Genomic DNA, 20,298 nt, shown 5'->3' on the forward strand with positions numbered 1-20,298 from the left:
AAAAAAAAAAAAAAAAAAAAAAAAAAATAGCAAAAAAAAAAAATGGGGTAAGGGATTTTGGGGCTATGGATCCATGGGTTGGAGACACAGAAAATTTCTCCTGAAATATTATGACTTTATATGTTAAGGCAGGGTTAAATTTCAGATTTGCATCAATTTCATCTAAGAACAGTTAGGTAAGTAATCGTGTATTTACTTAAAACTGAAAATGAGGCCCGGCATGGTGGCTTACGCCTATAATCCCAGCACTTTGGGAGGCCGAGGCAGGCACATCACCTGAGGTCAGGAGTTTGAGACCAGCCTGACCACCATGTGGTGAAACCCCATCTCTACTAAAAATATAAAAACTAGCCGGGTGTGGTGGTGCGTGCCTGTCATCTCAGCTACTTAGGAGGCTGAGGCAGGAGAATCGCTTGAACCCGGGAGGCAGAGGTTGCAGTGAGCCGAGATTGCACCACTGCACTGCAGCCGCACGACACAGTAAGACTGTCTAAAAAAAAAAAAAAAAACCAAAAAACTGAAAATGATATCCCAATGCCAATTTTATTCACTTATTTAACAAACTATTACAGATGATTGTAGCGTTATGAAGGCATGCTTAGGATATAATGTTTGGAGGGGAACAAAGAGAACATAAAAAGAATCTGTGTGATCACAGAAGTGTAGACATCATAGATACGGGCAGGCCTAGGTAAAGGCAGACACAAACGGAGGCCATTGATGCATGAGGGAGCTGGGCTCTGTGCTTTGTAGGCTCTTGGTGAGGGAGAGGCAACAGAGGTAAACTCCTCCCTTACTCCCTCCCCTGTGCACCAAATGCACCCACCAACAACCAAGGCAGACCCCAGGAAGGAGGCCATGGGGTGATCAGCTAGCTCCGCAGGCCCTGCCATCTGTGGTGGCCTTGTCTGGAGGCCCTCAGCTCACCTCTACCCACCTGGAGATAACTGAGGAAAGAAGAGGGGCTGTGTAATGTTCCATGCTCACCCTTGATATCACCCTGTGTAATGTTCCATGCTCACCAATGATAAAGATGTCCCCATTTCCTAAACCAGGCAAAGGGAGGAGGGGACGCACTCCCTCGGAGGTCTTCCCTTGGTCTCTGCTGGCACAGTCACCTGCTTCCGGAAGACCAGCGCCCTCCTCCCCCACTGTTGCTCTGCTTCTTTTCTAAGATGTGAGCCAAGACAGGTGGCCTCTGAGGCTCTCCTCATTTTGGCCCACGGACTAGCTACGCCCCAGGACTCCCTTTTCCCTGGCTAGAGAGACGACTTGTTGGGACGGGGTGCTGAGCGAAGAAACAGCAGCCCACAGAGACAAGTGTCTCCTACGGAAAACCCAAGGGCCAAAAAGGGTTGGGAAAACACAGCTCGGAGACCACCCTACCAAAGCCTCCAGCCCTCAGTGTGTGGAAATTGCTCACACACTTCATTCTAAAGAGCAAGCAACTCTTGCTGTAAGGACCAGCCGTACTTTAGATTTAGAGAATTGCTGAGGGTTTCACCAAAGCAGAGGATGTTTTCTATGTTGTGCCTGTGGTGGGTGCCATACCTGTGCAACCTCTGAGATTGCTGGGGGTCTCTGCACCCCTGAGAGCTGGGAGGAAGCTCTCAACTGTACCTTCAATTCCACAGCACAGGGAAGGAAGCTCAACATTTCTTTACCATTCGGAGCATCCCTGTGCTTTGAGTCTCCTCTGCTTCTTGAGGACCAGTTCTGTTGCTCTTGGGATGACCATGATAGTCCCAACTTGAAATTCAGTACCTTCTTTGATTTTCTCAAAAACAACAGTACCCATGTACAACAGATCACTCGAGTGTTTAGAGACCATATCAAAGATTTCAGGGTGGTGGGGGAGTCACTCCATCCTGCCACTCACAGCCTTCTCTTTCCTCTCCCTGTCATCTCTGCTTATCATCCCCTCTACTTTCTTAGATGCCCCTGGTGCCCCGATTTCTCCTCCCTCTAGCATGCCGAGCACCTTCCCGCCCCTTCTGAAGCTGGAACCAGCACACATGCAGACATCCAGCAGACACCTGCTGCTCCAGGCATTCATCTAAATATTCTTCTTAGCCATGACAGTGCTGGAGAAACATTCGGGTGTCAGCCATGAAGTTGACACACTTTTCTTCCCCTCTTTGTACCTGGTAATGTCGTTGCTGGTATCCTGATGCTCCCTGGTTCTCTGGAAGGCCTACCGTGTGTCACAGCATGTGACCCAGGGTTAGCTGAGAGTTAGCAGAGCTGGGGCCCAGCCCCATCTTCCCCACACCGCAGCTGTGTGACTCAGGCAAGCTGCCCATTATCTCAGACAAAGGCTTAGTTTTCTTGCCTGTGAATAACACAAATGTTTATCTCCAGGGCCCACAGAAATGATCATATCAGATCATGTATGTGAGAGTGCTTTGTAATTCTCTTTTATAAAGGCACGAATCTGGTTCATGAGGACTCTGTCCCATTGACCTGATCACCTCCACAAAGGCCCCACCTCCTGATACCATCAGTTTGGGGATTCATTTTCAACTTTTTACTTCTGGGGGGACACAAACATTCCACCCATAGCAATGGGATTCTGGCAGAAGGGCTCCAATTTCTATCAGGAGGCAGCATAAGACAGTTGCCCCATCCTGGGGCCTAGGGTGAAGAGCTGCCTTGCTAATGAGGAAGGAGATTCATGGATGTGCCTCCCAGATGTGCCTGGTGGGTTTAGACACAACAGCTTCCCAAAATCCCTTAACCCATTCTTCACAGGCTGGGCATTTCATGAAATGGCAGCAATGCTCATTTTAATGTTTTATGAGCCACAGAGCTTCCTGCAGGAAATAGTGAAATGGAAACTGTTAAGCCCCCAACGTGAGGCCCTGGGACCCATCAGGTTTGGCTGGGCACGTCTGCAGGCGAGACAGTGCTGGGAGCAAATGTTCAGGGGCACACACCCTAAAACAACATGTGGCATTTTCTGGGCTTCCTCACCAATGACTTCTTGGACATCAGTCTTGTTGAGTCCTTCCACATGGCAGGTGCAGAGAGACTGTGGGGTCTGGGTGTTGCACACTGGGCAGGGGTCAGGAGTTCTGGCTTGGTCACAACACCTCTCTGGGCTATGTTTCCCCACCTGTACCATCAGAAGTGGAACAAGATGCTCTCTAAGAACAGGCCAGCTCCAGGTTCTGAGGTCAGAACCAGGGCACGTAGGGACAGGGACTAGTGTCAGGCCCAAGGCTCCTGGAAGCAGGTGTTCGGGCTCTGTCACCACCCACAGGCTCCCACAGCAGGTGGTTATAAGTGTCATTGTTCCCCCTCCGAGGGACAATGAGATGGCACAGAATGAGCACTAAGTGGGTTCAAACCCGCCCCAGTAAGAAGTAGGAACACTTTTATTTACACTGTTGGTGGGAATGTAAATTAGTTCAACCATTGTGGAAGACAGTGTGGCGATTCCTCAAGGATCTAGAAACAGAAATACCGTTTGACTCAACAATCCCATTACTGGGCATATACCCAAAGGAATATAAATCATTCTACTATAAAGACACATGCATACATATGTTTATTGCAGCACTGTTCACAATAGCAAAGACATGGAACCAATCCAAATGCCCATCAATGATAGACTGGATGAAGAAAATATGGTACATATACACCATGGAATACTATGCAGCCATAAAAAGGAATTAGATCATACCCTTTGCATGGACATGGATGAAGCTGAAAGCCATTGTCCTCAGCAAACTAACACAGGAACAGAAAACCAAACACCGCATGTTCTCACTCATAAGTGGGAGCCGAACGATGAGAACACATGGACACAGGGAGAGGAACAACACACACCAGGGCCTGTGGGTAGGGGGCGAGGGGAGGGAGAGCATTAGGACAAATAGCTAATGCATGCAGGACTTAAAACCTAGATGACGGGTTGATAGGTGCAGCAAATGGCCATGGCACATGTTTACCTATGTAACAAACCTGCACATTCTGCACATGTATCCTGGAACTTAAAGTAAAATAAAAATTAAAATTTCCCCGTGGTAAATCCAGCTCTGCTACTAACTGGCCATCATGCATCTCTCCAGATGACTGTTTCCTCATCTGNAAAGACATGGAACCAATCCAAATGCCCATTAATGATAGACTGGATGAAGAAAATATGGTACATATACACTACGGAATACTATGCAGCCATAAAAAGGAATTAGATCATACCCTTTGCATGGACATGGATGAAGCTGAAAGCCATTGTCCTCAGCAAACTAACACAGGAACAGAAAACCAAACACCGCATGTTCTCACTCATAAGTGGGAGCCGAACGATGAGAACACATGGACACAGGGAGAGGAACAACACACACCAGGGCCTGTGGGTAGGGGCGAGGGGAGGGAGAGCATTAGGACAAATAGCTAATGCATGCAGGACTTAAAACCTAGATGACGGGTTGATAGGTGCAGCAAATGGCCATGGCACATGTTTACCTATGTAACAAACCTGCACATTCTGCACATGTATCCTGGAACTTAAAGTAAAATAAAATTAAAATTTCCCCGTGGTAAATCCAGCTCTGCTACTAACTGGCCATCATGCATCTCTCCAGATGACTGTTTCCTCATCTGCTCGTGGCCAGGGTAGGGCTGGATGGTATCAAAGGACTCTTTCAGCATCAATCTCAGGCCTCTGTCAGGATGGAAACTTCCTCCAGGAACAGTGAGGATTCTTGTTCTGCCATCAGACAATGTCTTAGGGATACAGCTGTTTTGGGGCACAAGAGTCAGGGCAAAGTAGTGTGAGAAAAAATAAAAAGTCATCTGTGGTCAAGAAAGTGTCAAGCTACCCAGGGAAGCATCTGCTCCAGTGGCCCCAATAGACACATAGTGTCTTCATCTACTTGCCATCATTTCTGTGCTTACCCAGGTGGAGTGGTGCAGTGGGCAGACAAAGCTGTGAATTTTGCTTTGTACAAAGAGGGGATTCGACTGGGAAATTTCATGGCTTCCTTTCTTTGAGTTCCTCTTACATACTAGTGTGGGAGGCAGAATAATGACCTCCACCCCACCTTGAAAGATGTCCACTTCCTTCTTCCCAGAACCTGTCAATATGTTAGGTGACATGATGAAGGAATTAGGGCCACAGATGGAGTTAAGGTCACAGATGGAATTAAGGCTGCTCATCAGCTGACTTTGGAATGAGTAGTCCTGGACTACCAGGGTAAGCCCAATGTAATCACAAGGGTTCTTATAAGTGGAAAAAGGAGGCAAAGGGAGAGAGAACCAGACAAGTGGCAGTCTGAGAAGGAGTTGGCCCAAGGTTGCTGGCACTGAAGATGGAGGAAAGGGACCAGGAGCCAAGGAATGCAGGTGGACCACAGGAGCTGGAAAAGACAAGCAGGCAGATTCTCCCTAGAGCCTGCAGAAGGAAAACAGCCCTGCAACACCCAATTTTAATTCAGTGACACCTGCTTCAGATTCTGACCTCCAGAACTAGAATATGGTAAATCTCCACTGTAATTTACTGTAGCAGCAAGAGGAAGTGTAAAGAACTAGGTACGTGGCAACCATTACCTTAGTCCTCAACCCCCTAAAAAGCCTACAGAATTTCTACCTTTTGCTTTATATATGAGGAGACAAAGACTCAGCGAGGAAAAGTCAAGGTCACAGAGCTAGTGCATTGGTCAATGCTCCACCCAGGGAAGTGGAAATAATATTTCAGAGAGGCACTGGATGCCAGGAAATGGTTACAGAGGTGCCAGTAGAGCTGGGGGAACAAAAGGAGTTGGGCAGAGTTACCCTGGAGCCCGCGTGTTCATCCTCCCTCCCCTTTCCAGGAGAAAGGGCTCAGTCCCAGGTCAGCGACTGGACTGCCCAGTGGCCTCAAAGTGCTCACCTCTCTGCAAAACGAAAGGGTTGAATTGGCATTGGCTCACTTCTAATTTCTGAAGACTAAAAGAAGCTCCTCTTTGCCGAGGCTGAGTTCAGCTACTCTCCTCCAGTCACATTCCATTTGTGTCAAACTTTGTCCTCCTTTTTGGGGCACACCATGCATATCCCAGATTCTGTAGTCTTACAGAGCCAGTTTTGATGCCAGGTGAGTTTGGGTTCAAGAACTGGTCCCATCTCTTACTGACACTACTGGAAGCATGACCGTGGCAGTAAGGCAGATGCTGGAGCTGCTCTGGCTGACATGGCTGATGTTCTTGGCACAGATGACGTGGGAACCACAGCCTCTGAGGCTAACCAGGAGCCACAGCTGATGGTGCTGGAGCTTTGACTAGTAGAAGAGGTCCTTTTTTCCTCCAACACTCAGCCATGCATCAGTGCATCTCACTGCTGGAATCAAACAGGATTCTGCTAGCATGGGAGTAAGGAGAGGTCATTTATAGGGAGTAAGGACATGCAGTTTGTAGGCTTCTAGCCCCCATGACACAAAAGAGTTCTAAAAGGGTGGTTGTGGGGCTGAGTCCCAATAAGGCAAATGCAACAAGCTCATAAATGGCGGGATGCTGTCAGCATATTTCATCTCAGCACCTGTGCACTGGCTCCTTCACCTGGAAGGCTCTTTCCCCAGATGTCTGCACGACCCACACCTCCCTCACTTTCTTTAGGTCTCTAGCGAAATTGCATCTTCTCAAAACATCTCCCCCAGCTGCCGTAGCTCAGTGTCCCCTGTTCTCACTGCCACTTATCCTGATTTATTTTTCTTTTTAGCCCTCATTATGACCTGAAATGATATGGTTATAAATTAATTTGCTTAGTATCACTCCCCTCCATGAGGATGAAAAGTTCCATACAAGGAGGGACACTTTTCCTGTTTTACTTGTTACTGAAACCCCAGCACCTAGAGCAGTGCCTGGCATACAATAGGCATTTACTTACTAAATAATTGTTGCATGAATAAAGAAAACCAAAGTATACCAAAGGCTAAGTACAGACTGTAGCATGCTGCTGCTTAAAGCTCTGTGGTACATTCTTGGAGGTGTTTATAGCAATCAGATGGAGACTTACTTGCTGTGGGAACATGAAGCAATTTCACCCAGAGGAGAAGCAGGCATGGAGAAAGAGAGAGAAAGCACCGTTTTTACAAGGGAAATATTTCAGATCATTGCTTTGGGTCTTCTGTGATGTTTCTGTCTTGATAGTTTCTACCTCTGTTCTGGAGCGGTTTCCTCATAATAGAGATTTTCCAAGTCAGGCAAGGCATATATATATGTGTGTGTGTATATATGTGTATATATATATACATATGTCATTCTCATTTCTCATTTCAGGTCTCCCTGCAGTCACTCTCCATGTGGCAGGGAAGGCTATCCAGGCAGGGATATTTGAAAGTGTTCTGGGAGGGAAAGAACCAGATTGTCAAATGCTTACAAAGTGTTCAGTGAAGGTGCAGCCTCTTCATGTTTACAGAGGCCCCAGTCCAAAGCAGTTTTAGCTAAACACGGAGACCAACAATGCACTCTACAAACCTTTCTACAAAGTCAAATCCCAAGTACTAGGAACTGAGGTTAGGGTTCACAGAGAACTGTCTTTTGGTATATAATGCATGCTCAATAAATATGTGTTGAAGGAACAAACCGATGAAGCCTCCTTAAAACCCAGGTGGAGGGCGTCCTCAATCTATGCAGTGGCGTGAGAAGAGGCAGGAGTGGGGCTTGTCCCGTGCCAAGGCCCTGTGGCATACAGCTGCATTCTGTTGACTCACCCACTGTGGCATTCTCTGAGTCTTAAGAGATTTGTGTTCTTACCCCCACTTTACAGATGAGAAAATAGAGACTTGGCAGGTTGGCATAACCCAGCAAAGGTCACTCAGTTAGCAAGTGGTGAGACCAGTTCCTGAACTGAAACTCACCTGGCAACAAAGCTGGCTCTGTAAGACCACAGAATCTGGGATATGCATGGTATGACCCAAAAGGGACAAAGTTGAACACAAATGGAATGTGACTGGAGGAGAGTAGCTGAGCTGACCCGGGGTGAGGAGCTTCTTTTAGGCTTCAGAAATTAGAAATGAGCCAATGCCAGTGCAACCCTTTCATTTTGCAGAGAGGTGAGCACTTTGAGGCCACTGGGCAGGCCAGTGGCTGAGCCGGGACTGAACCCTTTTTCCTGGCCCGAGGTCCACTCTTCTTGTCATCACCACTCCCCATGCCCCCAGTGGAGCAGGAGCTTTGGGCCAAGTTCAGGGGGAAGGCCTGCCCGCTCAGACCCCTTCAGTGTGGTGATGCATCTGATGGTGACTCGATTTGTTTCTAGCCTGCTAGTCAGTCGCCACCCTTAGCCTTCTGCTCCCAGGTCAATGGCTTATTGGCGCAAGTGTGCAAATAGCTCTTCCAATTCCTTCTATTTAGCATATGGGAGGCAAAGCTGTCCAGATGCCTGGCCATGGGTGGTCTTCACCTTAGAGATGAAGAACCTGGAAGTTAAAGGTCAAGTGGCCTTGCCCAGGCCACACATGAGGGGCCTCTTTCTCCTTGTTTTCACAAGGATTATTGACTTCTTCCACTTTATAGAAATTCAGTACAAAATCAAGGCAGCTGGCGGTGCAGTTGTGTGTGTGTGTGCAGTGTATGTGTATGTTTATGTGTGTATATATGTGCTGATATGGTTTCGCTGTGTCCCCACCCAAATCTCATCTTGAATTATAGCCCCCATAATCCTCACATGTTGTGTGGGAGGACTCGGTGGGAGATGATTGAATCATGGTGGGGGGGGCGGTTTCCCCCATGCTGTTCTCATGATAGTGAGTGAGTTCTCATGCAATCTGATGGTTTTATAAGTGTCTGACATTTTCCCTGCTGGCCCTCATTCTCTCTCCTGCTGCCTTGTGAAGAGGTGCCTTCTGCCATCATTGTAAGTTTCCTGAGGCCTCTACAGCCATGTGGAACTCTGAGTTAATTAATCCTCCTTTCTTTATAAATTACCCAGTCTCGGGTATTTCTTTATAGCAGTGTGAGAATGAACTAATGCATGGGTGTATCTGTGTGTATGTGTGTATCTCTGTGTATAAGTGCATGTGTGTATGTGTTTATGTGTGTACATATATGTGTGTATATGCATATGTGGTTATATATGTAAAACTGTGTGTATATGTGTATGCGTGTGTGTATGTGTGTTTATAGACTAAACCCAGGGTCCTAGAAGAAAGAAGATCCCTATGGAATTTAACAGAGCTACCAAGCAATAACACAGGAGCCTAGATTTTTGGAGCCAAGTTGCTTACATTCTCATCCCTGCATTTCCATTTTCTAGCTATGCATGGCTTTAGCATGGTTTCCCTGTCTGTGGTACTAATCTCATTAGATTGTTTTGAACATTTAAATGACTTAATTCACACAAAGAGCTTACCACTTTACATAGAAATTGACTAGATTGCAAGAAGTATTTCCATATTTTCCAGAAAGAGGCACTAAATTACTCTCTGAGCTTCCTGGTAGCCAGGGCAAGAGTAGGAACTGGTTCCTCCACAGACTCTCCCTTTATAAGTAACAGATCAACTTACCAGAAGAAACATGTAGTCAACTCCCAAAATCATGTATTACAAGGGGCCCTCCACGGGTGGTACTGGGATGCATCACAGACAGGTTTTGAACTAAAGTTAAAACAACTGCAAAAGACCTCTCTCTATGGTTTATTTCCTTAGAGGATCCTCAGGAGAGCAGAAGGAGACTGAACTGCAGCCTGCAGAAGGCCATTGTAATATAGTCTGAGTTGTCAGGAACCTTCCAGAGCCACCACTCACTCAACATCCACATACTCATTGAGTTTCTGTTGAATACTGGGCACCATGTTAAGCCCTGGGGATAAAATATGGGGCAAAACCAGACAGGGCCCCTGAGTGCCCAAGCATGGGGTCAGCCAGGGACCTTGACAGGACGGAAACCAGGTGCCCCATAGATGAGTCTGGGGTCGCCCTGGACCAGGAGCTGCAAAGGGAGGAGCTGAGAACGCTAAGTGGATTAACAGGGGGAGTTCAGGGAGAGCTTCCTGGAGAAGGCGTCAGCTAAGCTGGTAGATGAGTTGGCATGAACTCAGTGAAGGGAGACAGAGCGGAAACCCATGCATAAATGGAGGGTTGACCATAAGCCCGTGAATACATGTGGCTGGCTGGGGCAGATGCTGACCAGGGAGGATACCTGGTTTTGGTGGTTGTTTATTTGGGGTTTGTAAGGTTGGTTGGTTTTGGGTGTTTTTTGAGACGGCGTCTCACTATGTTTCCCAGGCTGGTCTTGAACTTCTGGGCTCAAGCAATCCTCCTGCCTTAGCCTCCCAAGTATCTGGGATTACAGGCACAAGCCACCACACCTGGCTCTGTTTATTTATTTCTGACAAGTGCTTCCACTGTTGCTTCCACCTCCCACAGCTGTTGTTCGTAGGGGATAATCCCTGGACTTATCACCACATATCCACCATGTCACCTGATTCTTACAAGTAACCCCCCCCCCAAATCCAGAGCATCCCTCCATAAATGTTGGTAGTCTTGTTCGTGTTGATATTGACTCTAATTCCTTACAAAAGAGAACTGAGATTTTAGCTGTCAAGTGACTTCCCAAGTCACACAAGGACCCTGTGGGCACAGGGGTGAAACGTCAGCTAAGGCACTTCATCCCTCTGAGCCTCAGTTTCCTTGTCTGTTAAATGCAATGAGAGCACTGAGCGTCAGGGGTTTTATGAGGCTCCTACAGTTCCTGCATCAAGCCCCACCGACTCAAGTGGTAGTGAGTCATGTCTTTCTCTCACTAGAGACCTCCTGGGAGCAGAAACTGTTCCTTGTTCTTCCCTTAACACAGTGGATCTTTTCACCCCATCCCGGCTGCACAGCAAGCTCTCTCAAGCTGCTAGATAATGCAAATGAGCTGAACTTGGCTCCTTAGCCTCTCAGCCGTGAGGTTTCTTTTGAGGTGTGTGGAAAGAAAGATCAGACAGATCTAGATCAGAGCATGAACTCCTCACTCTTCACCTGGGCAACCTTTGGCACATTTCCTCACCTCCCTGAAGCTCCATGGACTGAAATACACTCACCTTGAAGGGCTGTTTCTGTAAGACACCTCACACAAAGCCTGGCGCACAGTAGGTACACAATAAACCTTAGCCTCTTCTTCCCTGCTCGGTGTCTCTTGACTCTTCTTGAATAAAGTTGAATCTGTAATTGGGGCAAGATCTGATTATGTAACAGCTCCCTCTCCCAATCCAGGAGTTTGCCATGCTACCCAGAGGGTTGGTTTTTTTTTTTTTTTCCCAGCTGGGAAATGCAATTTCTCATTCCTCTTTCAAGTTCTTTGGAGTTAGTGATTAGAACATGGCTAGGAATATGCATGAGGTGTGAGCCATAGGAAGGCCTCTTACTTTCAAGTTGAAGGGAGAATGTGGGGAACATGCACTCAGAGGGTAGGGCTTGGATGAACTATTGTTAAATGACTTGGAGAGTCAAGAGAATGAACTCCTCTGAGACAGTTACCTTCCATAAGCTCACGTATTTTTTAAAGGGGCTGATAGATAGCAATTTCCCAGGCCATTTCCTCTCTCTCCAAGGGCAGCCAGTTTAAACTGGAGGTGTCAGCTCTGTCCCCTCCCACCCCATGGGTGACATTGCCCCATCTCCTCCCAATCATCTACACAGCCTGCATACATCTGGGGTTCTGGGCTTGCTTTAGAGACCCTGGTGTTCATCTTCTTCTCCAATGCCTGGGTCCCTTCCACAATATGCTTGACAGGTGGTCACCAGGCTCCTCTCGACACCTTCAGGGATGGGGAACTCTGCTCAAAAAACACGTTCGTCCTTGGACACATCCATCAGGCAGTTCTTCCTTGTGGTCCCACACATCAGAGCTCTTGCCTGGGGCCTTGTTCTGACGTCAGAGCCAAGGAAAGCAAATCCAATCCAGGCATCTCCTCTTGGGAGACTCCTTTCTCCAGACTAGACATCTGCAAATATGAGTAAGGCTCATTACCTTCATCCAGCATGGTGTGAGCAACTCTGCATTCTAGACGCAGAGGAAAACCAGCCTCTTCCATGAAGCATCTGCCACGAGCCTTACCTAATGCAAGCACTGGCCCGAGCTGACAGGACTGTGAGGACAGGACCCAGCACAGGTGTGGCCACTTACCAGACACAGCACACGCCCAACGCTGCACTACAGGCAATTGCAAGTTTAGCACCAATTCTGTGACATGTTGGAAGCACAAAGAGGACTTTCTGGCTCTCCCTCCTGCCCTCTTTTTCACCCTGGGCCTGTGAGGAGCTACATTTCCTTCCACCCATCTTTAGGGGAAGACCTGGCATCTGCTGAACTTGCAACACAGATATCCGTCTTGCTCTGATGAAAGTGATGTGATGGTGAAGGGAAGGTTGGGTGAAGGCCAGAGAGTGGGATGAGTGACTTTCAATTTCAGATGAGATTGAGAGAGAGGGGAGGAAAGGTGGAAGGGAGGAAGGAGAGGGGAGGGGAGAGAGACAGGCAGGCTTGGAGGGGAAGACAGCATTGCAACGCTCTGAAGGGTCTGATTCCAAGTTCCTGTCATGGTCTGAATGTTTGTGCTCCTTCCCCACCCCTCATTTCTATCTGGAAGACTCAGCTCCCCAGAGTGATGGTCTTTGGAGGGGAGTCTTTGGAAGTGAGGAGGGCTGGATGAAATCATGAGAGTGGTGCCTCCTGAGAAGTGAGAAGGCTGCGTCTGCAGCCAGGAAGAGGCTCTCACCAGGGAACTGACTCTGCGGACACCCTGGTCTTGAACCTCTAGCCTCCAGGACTGTGAAGCCTGTTGTCTAAGCCACTCATCTGTAGTATGATGTTGTAGCAGCCCCAGCTGGCCGAGCTTCCGGGAAGCATTGCTGGACATTGGGGAAATGATGGCTTCTGGAGCCCCGGTGTGGGTTCTAAGCCTAGCTCCTCCACTCCCCTGCTGAATGACAGGACTAGCCCCTTCTAGTGTCCCCCTCACACCCTCCCTCTGCCCACTGTAATTTCAGCCCTGCTGTGGCAGACAGTCCATGTGGGCTCAGGTATGGGCCAATGTTTGCCCACCTTAAGTGCAGTACGTGCCTCTCCAAATGCTCAGGCCTTCTCCATGGCCAGGAAGCTGCTCAGACATCTGCAGGGCAGTGTAGACTTTCAGGGAGTTAATACCCCTGGGGGCAGGAGCTGGCAGATAAATGCCCCAGCCTCCCCTGTGAGACAGTTCTGGAGATATTCCATGTGCTGCTCAGAAGCCCCGCGGAACCGATGCCCTTGCCCATAGAAGTCTCCACGAGACGCACCTTGGGCTGCCTCGCTCTCCAGCCTGTAAACTTCCCACCCCCAGCATGTGTCTCAGGCTCTGCTGCGAGGGCATACAGTGTCCCTGCCCATGGGCAAGCTTCTCCCATCTTCTCACCTGCAAAGTAGGAATACTGACTGTGTCTACTTCAGGGGATAGTTATAGGAGAATTAAATGAATAAGAGCGCATAAAAGACAAGGGAACCCTTAGCAAGTGGTGGCCAATGTTATTGCAATGTGAATAGCCCAAAAATAAACCTCGTGAAACAGATGTAGCTCCAAATGGAAGCAGGTGACAAGCCTGGCTGAACTTGATGAAGCGGCTTCAACCTATAATCCCGTCCATCAGGAATGAAATGTTTTTGGAGGTGAAAATGCAGGCCAGTGAATTTCCCTCTTCCTTAGTATCAACCACTGTCCTTGCTGAGTAGTAAGAAGATGTTGCCTTTTTATATTTTAACAATAATCATTGAGCAAAACCTACTGAAACTTTTCGTTTGGAATATTTTTAAACAGAATTTTTTTTTTAACTGCTTGCAAGGTTTTCTTTTTGAATGTGCAGATCCGAGACTTTTTTGTTTGTTTGTCTGTTTGTTTTTGAGATGGAGTCTTTCTCTGTCACCCAGGCTGGAGTGCAGTGATGCAATTTCGCCTCACTGCAACCTCCACCTCCCGGGTTCAAGCGATTCTCCTGCCTCAGCCTCCCGAGTAGCTGGGATTACAGACACCTGCCACCATGCCTGGCTAATTTTTTGTATTTTTAGTAGAGATGGGGTTTCACCATGTTGGCCAGGCTGGTCTCGAACTCCTGACTTCAGGTGATCTGCCTGCCTTGGCCTCCAAAAGTGCTGGGATTACAGGTGAAAGTCACCGCTCCCAACTGAGATACAAGAGTTTTTATTGGTGACCTGTGTACATAACTTTGTCTACCAAAGCACATGACAGACACATCTCTTTTTATGGAACAGTTTCTTATAAAAGGTTGCTACTTTCTCACTCCTGTTAAAATGTCATCTGTCTCCTGAAGCAACAGATTGACGACATGTTGAATTTTAACATCTCTGTGAGGCAGTGTACTGTCAGTGGTCATTGAGGCTAGCAGCAGGCTTGCACCTGGAGTTGAGATGGTGGGTTCCGCTATTGATTGTCCTGTCTGTCTTTGTGTGGGCGTTGTTAGTTTTACCTTTAATTTGTGGTTTCTTTGGGAGATTTGTTTTTTTCCTTGAGATGAGGTCTCGCTATGTTGCTAAGGCTGGCCTCGAACTCCTGGACTCAAGAGATCCTCCCACCTCAGCCTCCCAGAAAGATTAGCTGGAACTACAGGCATGTACTACTATGCTCAGCTTTGGGGGATTCTTTACAAGCCAGCTGTACATTCATTGGGGTTAATTCAATTCCAACCATATACTACCATTCCCAAATCTGCTAACTGGTAAATTGTACAAGTAAACAGCAATATATCAAAAGACAGATCAAAGGCACCCTGTCAGCTTCTGCACACAGTGGAGCTCTGCTCCCCACTCACATAGGCCATGTGAAGATTCCAGGTTCAGTCCATAACAAAATGTTATAAAACTATAAATAGGAGCCCCAGTATCTCCTCCTACACCCCTTCGTACATACCCTACTTTGGATCAGACTGCTGTGGGTAATAAAAAGACACTGAACCTAAGTTAAAAACTCAATGACTTCCTCCTCTTAAATTCCATTAGTAGTTGAAAAAATAAATGCTTTGATGAAATCTCCTATTTTTAGAAGCATGAGGCCTGCACTGTGTAAGAGAGAACAAGCTCAGTGCCACTCTGGGCATGCAACTTATATGAGGCTATTGCCCTGTGCTTCACACGAAGTCCCTTTGCCTTTCTAATCCCGAGCCCCCGATCACAAGAGGGAAGAGGCCTCCAGGTTGTTCTGCACTTTGCTCTAGCAGGAGGTGATAAAGTGTGACTGCTGCCATAACAAAGTGCCATGAGTTGGTGGCTTAGAACAACAGAAATGGGCCCCGGCGTGGTGGCTCATGCCTTGTAATCCTAGCACTTTGGGAGGCCACGTCGGGTGGATCACCTGAGGTCAGGAGTTCGAGACCAGTCTGACCAACATGGTGAAACCCCATCTTTACTAAATACAAAAAATTAGCCAGGCATGGTGGCGGATGCCTGTAATCTCAGCTACTTGGGAGTATGAGGCAGAAGAATCACTTGAATCTGAGAGGCAGAGGTTGCAGTGAGCCGAGATTGCACCATTGCACTGCAGTCTGGACAACAAGAGCGGAACTCTGTCTCAACAACAACAACAAAAACCAAAAACAAACAAACAAACAAAACAAGAACAACAGCGACAGAAATGGATTCCCTCACAGTTCTGGAGGCCAGAAGTCCAAGGTCCAGGTGCCAGCGGGGCCATGCTCTGGCTTCCGATGGTGACCAGCAGTCCTTGGCGCTCCCTGGCTTGCAGCTGCATCACTCCAACCTCTCCTCTGTGACCACACGCTTGCCCTCCCTGTGTGTATCTATCTGTGTCTCTTCTCCTCTTGTAAGGACAAGAGTCATATTGGATCCAGAGTCCATCCTACTACAGTATGACTTCCTCTTAACTTACATCTTAATTATATGGGCAAAGGTCTTATTTCCAAGTAAGTTCACATTCACAGGTACCAGGGGTTAGGACTTCAGCATATGTTTATGAAGATGCAATTCAACCCACAACAGAAGGTTATAGCATCTTGTACCCACTGCCAGGCTAAAGGTGAAAGGGAGAGGGAGAATGTAGCAAGTACCCCACAGTGATAGCACACATATTCATAATGCTCCTTGCTCATCAAAAGCCAGGTACTGTTCTGAGGACTTCGTGTGTGCCAACATTGAACACTGGTTACAACACCAATGCTATTATATTTATTTTACAGACAAGGAAACTGAGGCATGGAAACATTAAGTAATTCACCTGGTATCATACTAGATGGAAAATGGTGCAGCCAGGATTTGTTTGCATTGGTGAGCACCCACTGGCCCCGAGACAATGTGTGTTTGCATTGGTGAGCACCCATTGGCCCCGAAACAATGTGTGTTTGCATTAGTGAGCACCCATTGGCCCAAGACAATGTGTGTTTGCATTGGTGAGCACCCATTGACCCCGAGACAGTGTGTGTTTGCATTGGTGAGCACCCATTGGCCCAAGACAATGTGTGTTTGCATTGGGGAACACCCATTGGCCCTGAAACAATGTGAAGCCCAGGTTTCTCCAGCTCTAAGGCCTGCCCTCTCCCACTGTACCACAATGTCCCTTAAGTGGCTCTTGCTCAGGAGGCACTCCCAGGGGCCGGCTCAGCAGGTGTACAGACACCTGGAGGGGTCTCCAGGCCAGGATGGCACCTGTGCTAACAGCGTGGCTCTCTGAGGGAGGCTGGTGGGCTCAGTCTCATCTTCTTGCAGTCGTGTGTGGGCCACCCCCACATGCATCAGTGTCTGTCACTCTGCTGTGCTCTAAAGGTGTCTGAGGACCACGGGGAGCCTGCCATTGGAAAACCACACCATGCCTGGAACAGTAGGGAGAACACAGAACAGATACTGGCCCCCCTGCTGATTCAATTTGGTTGACATCTAGCATAATTTTCCTCTGTTCCTGTTTGCTCAGCCTGCCCCCGCTTCCGTGTTTATAACATGCTCCTTCTCCTTCCCTGTCACCTGAGTCTTGATTTTCACTATTTCATTCAAAACACATGGGTTGGATGTACATTCTATGTCAGACTCCACGGAGAGGAAATAAAATAATAATAATTGTTCAGTGAACACCAATTACATGCCAACACTTAATACACACTGATTTTATTCCCCAAAACAACCTCATAGGTAGGTTTTTTTGATTTCTGTTTTGTGGAAGAAAAGCATGGGGCAGAGAGAATAGGTGACTAGTCCGGGGTCTCCTAGCAGAGACAGGGCTGGATGTGAAGCCCAGGTTGCTCTGACTCCAAGGCCCACCCCTTTGCACAGTAGCACAGCATCCCTTAAATGGCCCCTGTTCAGGGGGCGCTGCCAGGGGTGGGCACAGCAGGTGTGTAGACAGAACACTCCACACAAAAATGAAAGTGCCCAAGAGAGACAGACACAGGTGCAAGGGCGAGCCAGATAAGAGGGTGACAGTGATTAGCCATCATGGGGACAGGGAAGGTCTCTAGAAGATGTGACTGCTGAGGGGATCCTCGGAAAACGATGTCCTAGGCAGGGAACAGTGGCAGGGTGTTCTGGGTACAAGGAACAGCACGAGCAGGGCACAGAGGCCAGGCCATGGGGGTATGTGGGATGGAGGATGAGTGCCTTTTCCAGGGCAGCAGCCAAGAGAGATGGGGGGAGCCTCCAGATGCCACAGGGACTGTGGGAGGAGGCTCTGCATGGAAAATGAGAATGTGGACTGGACCTGCTGGCAGCAGCAAGACAGCACAGGTTTGTGTGCTGAAGAGCGGCCCGATGGTCTTCCTGGGGATTAGCCTGGGGATAATGAGCCCAGCAGGGAGAGCCTGAGGCCTGAAGTAAGGCAGGCCTGGGCTCAGGCAGAGGAGCACGTGGACTCTAGACGCTGAAGGGGCGTAGTCACTAGATCAGACAAATCAGACACGGAAGGCAGTGTCTGGGTTATGTGACCACAGGCATCTGGTTTAGGTGACTTTGTGGTTGTTGTCCGGTGCCCCCAAAGCCTGAGTCAAGGTTTTGAGGATGGGAAGTTTATTTGAGAGGTGACTCGAGGAAGCACCAATTGCCCAGCTGGGAAATGAGACAGGGAAGAGGAGGAGGCATTGAGGTTCATCAATGAGCAGGTGTCAGCTGTGGGCAACTGGGACCCCGCCCCCCCAGTCACCTCTGGGGCACAGCATAGAACTCACTCAGGTGTCTGCGAGGAAGCCAGGCATACCTCTGTTAACACCAGCTTTGTCATTAACTGAGGCCTGCTCCTGGGGGTGTTAACTGCTGAGGGCTGAGCATACACCTGTGCCCAGGGAGAGCCGCAGACAGAGAGGCACAGGTGCTGGGCATAGGAAGCTGTCCATGTGCAGGAGAGACTTGGCTGGCATGCAGTGCCAGCTACAGGGACACAAGGAACACGCATCGCAAGTTAAAGCACAAGGTTCTGTCTTTGTTCCTTGTTGGTCATAAGATAATGAGGCTGGACCAGAGGATGGGACAATCTGGGTTGGTTTTTTTTTTAATCACCATATGCCCAGCTCCCAAGCCCCATGCCTGGCACGTTTGGGGCTCTCCGAACTATTGGTCTTGCCACCGACTGTGACCTGTGGGCAGGAACTTCATCCCCGTGCAAACACTCAAGGCCCTCTTGGCTTGCTCCTCCCTTACCGTTCAGCCAGGAAAGCATCAGAGAAGGCTTCCTGGAGGTGTCTGAGATAAGGTTCAAAGAATGAGGTGAGTAGCCAGGTGCAGAAAGGTCAAAAGAACATTCCAGATTGAGGAAAGAGCCAGATGTGCAGATGAATGTGTCAGAGTCCAGCCCCAGCTGAGGTCCAAGGAGGGTGGGTGGATGGACAGGTAGCTGAAAAAACACCTGGGGGGCTGTAAGCAGGTGAATATGGTTTGACTCAGCAGCTCTCTCATCAGCAGCTCTCGTACACCGTCCATTCTGTCTTGGCTGCTTGAGCCGGCCACTCCCCTGCTCAGCTGCACAGCCAGCTCTCTCTTGCCTTCAGGGTCAGCAGCTTAACTCTTTCTCTCTCTGGGCACTAGCGTGAACTGTGCCATGCCGTGCTGTGCTGAACCCTGCCCTGGCTCCCTTCTGTCCATCTGCAAGATGGACGGCTCTGGTTATCTCTTTCTCTGGGCGCCAGCAGCTGCACAAGAGTCATGTGGAGCCATGCCCAAGAGCCCCTGTACATGTCAGCAGGGCAGTTATACCTTCCCAAACAATAGTGGCTCCAAGCCAAGTATGAACTTACAGAAACAGGTTATATAACAAGTGGAGTATGCACCTGTGCACCTAAACTCACTGAGTCATTCTGGCCCGGATGTTTGCCTCGGCCTATTCCTTGACCAAAGCACATCCATATACCTTACAGAATGTATCTTGCTTTACCCTAGTGTCAGGAATAGGAGACGACTTTCCATCCTTCTGTTTCCTGCCCGGAGTGCCCCTGCCTTCTCTGGCAGCCTGAAACACCCCCTCCTTGGTGCCCCCTCAGGACTCCAGCTCAGTCTTCTGTGTTTGCTATTTTCAAAAGAATATCTGTGAGCCCTCAGCCAGAAAGGGTACATGTGGAATAGTGAGGACCCCAAGCCCAAATCCCAACAGGCCGTTGTTAGGAGTGATTGAAAATAGTGAGAGAGTCATGGAGGGGTGGGGGGCGGGCTTACTTGGCAGTTAGAGAAATAGAAGGCTGGCCTGTTTGGGCCAGGGTCCTGCAGGGCACTCAAGAGGCAGGGGCTGAAGGGTGTGGGAGGCCCCGGCAGGTAAGTCCTTGGTGCAGGTTTGGGTTCTCCCGGAAGCAGGTCTGAGAACGAGTTAGGAGTGCAGAAGTTTCAATGGAGAGTAACACCTGGGAAGTGACAAGGATAGGAGAAGAATTGGGCAGGAGGAGCTATCAGGCCACAGTGCCCCTGGCAAAGTCTCGGCAAGTCCAGGGGAGAGCTCTGGAGAAACTTGTGCATTGCAGGAAGTCCCCCACTGGGCAGAAATGGCTGGACCCTTGGACAGCCTCCTTGCTCCTTCATAGGCTGGGGGTCACTCTGACACAGTGTCACCCACTTTGTGAACATGTATACAATAGGAGGGTTGAATTGAAGCTTTAAGACAAGATCAGAATTTTTTTAATTTTAATTTTTAAGTTCCAGGATACACGTGCAGGATGGGCAGGTTTTTCACATAGGTAAACGTGCACCATGGTGGTTTCCTGCACCCATCAACCCATCACCTATTTTTTCTAATGCTCTCCCTCCCCCTACTCGGCCCCCAAACAGGCTCCGGTGTGTGTTGCTCCCCTCCCTGTGACCATGTGATCTCATTGATCAGCTGCCACTTGTAAGTGAGAACACGTGGTGTTCGGTTTTCTTTTCCTGCGTT

General features: G+C 48.6%; 1 protein-coding gene across 1 annotated transcript in view; it reads left to right on the plus strand.

Annotated features, from left to right (window-relative positions):
• The window catches only part of SLC2A9 (solute carrier family 2 member 9), a 183,988-nt gene that overhangs the window by 73,171 nt on the left and 90,519 nt on the right, over positions 1–20,298 (plus strand). The window contains 2 exon segments of the mRNA XM_017871794.1: positions 2,083–2,100; positions 19,654–19,671. Coding sequence (XP_017727283.1) covers positions 2,083–2,100; positions 19,654–19,671 — 36 coding nt within the window.

The sequence above is a fragment of the Rhinopithecus bieti genome, unplaced genomic scaffold (assembly GCF_001698545.2).
Source record: "Rhinopithecus bieti isolate Rb0 unplaced genomic scaffold, ASM169854v2 scaffold_865, whole genome shotgun sequence".
In the NCBI taxonomy this organism is placed as follows: Eukaryota; Metazoa; Chordata; class Mammalia; order Primates; family Cercopithecidae; genus Rhinopithecus; species Rhinopithecus bieti.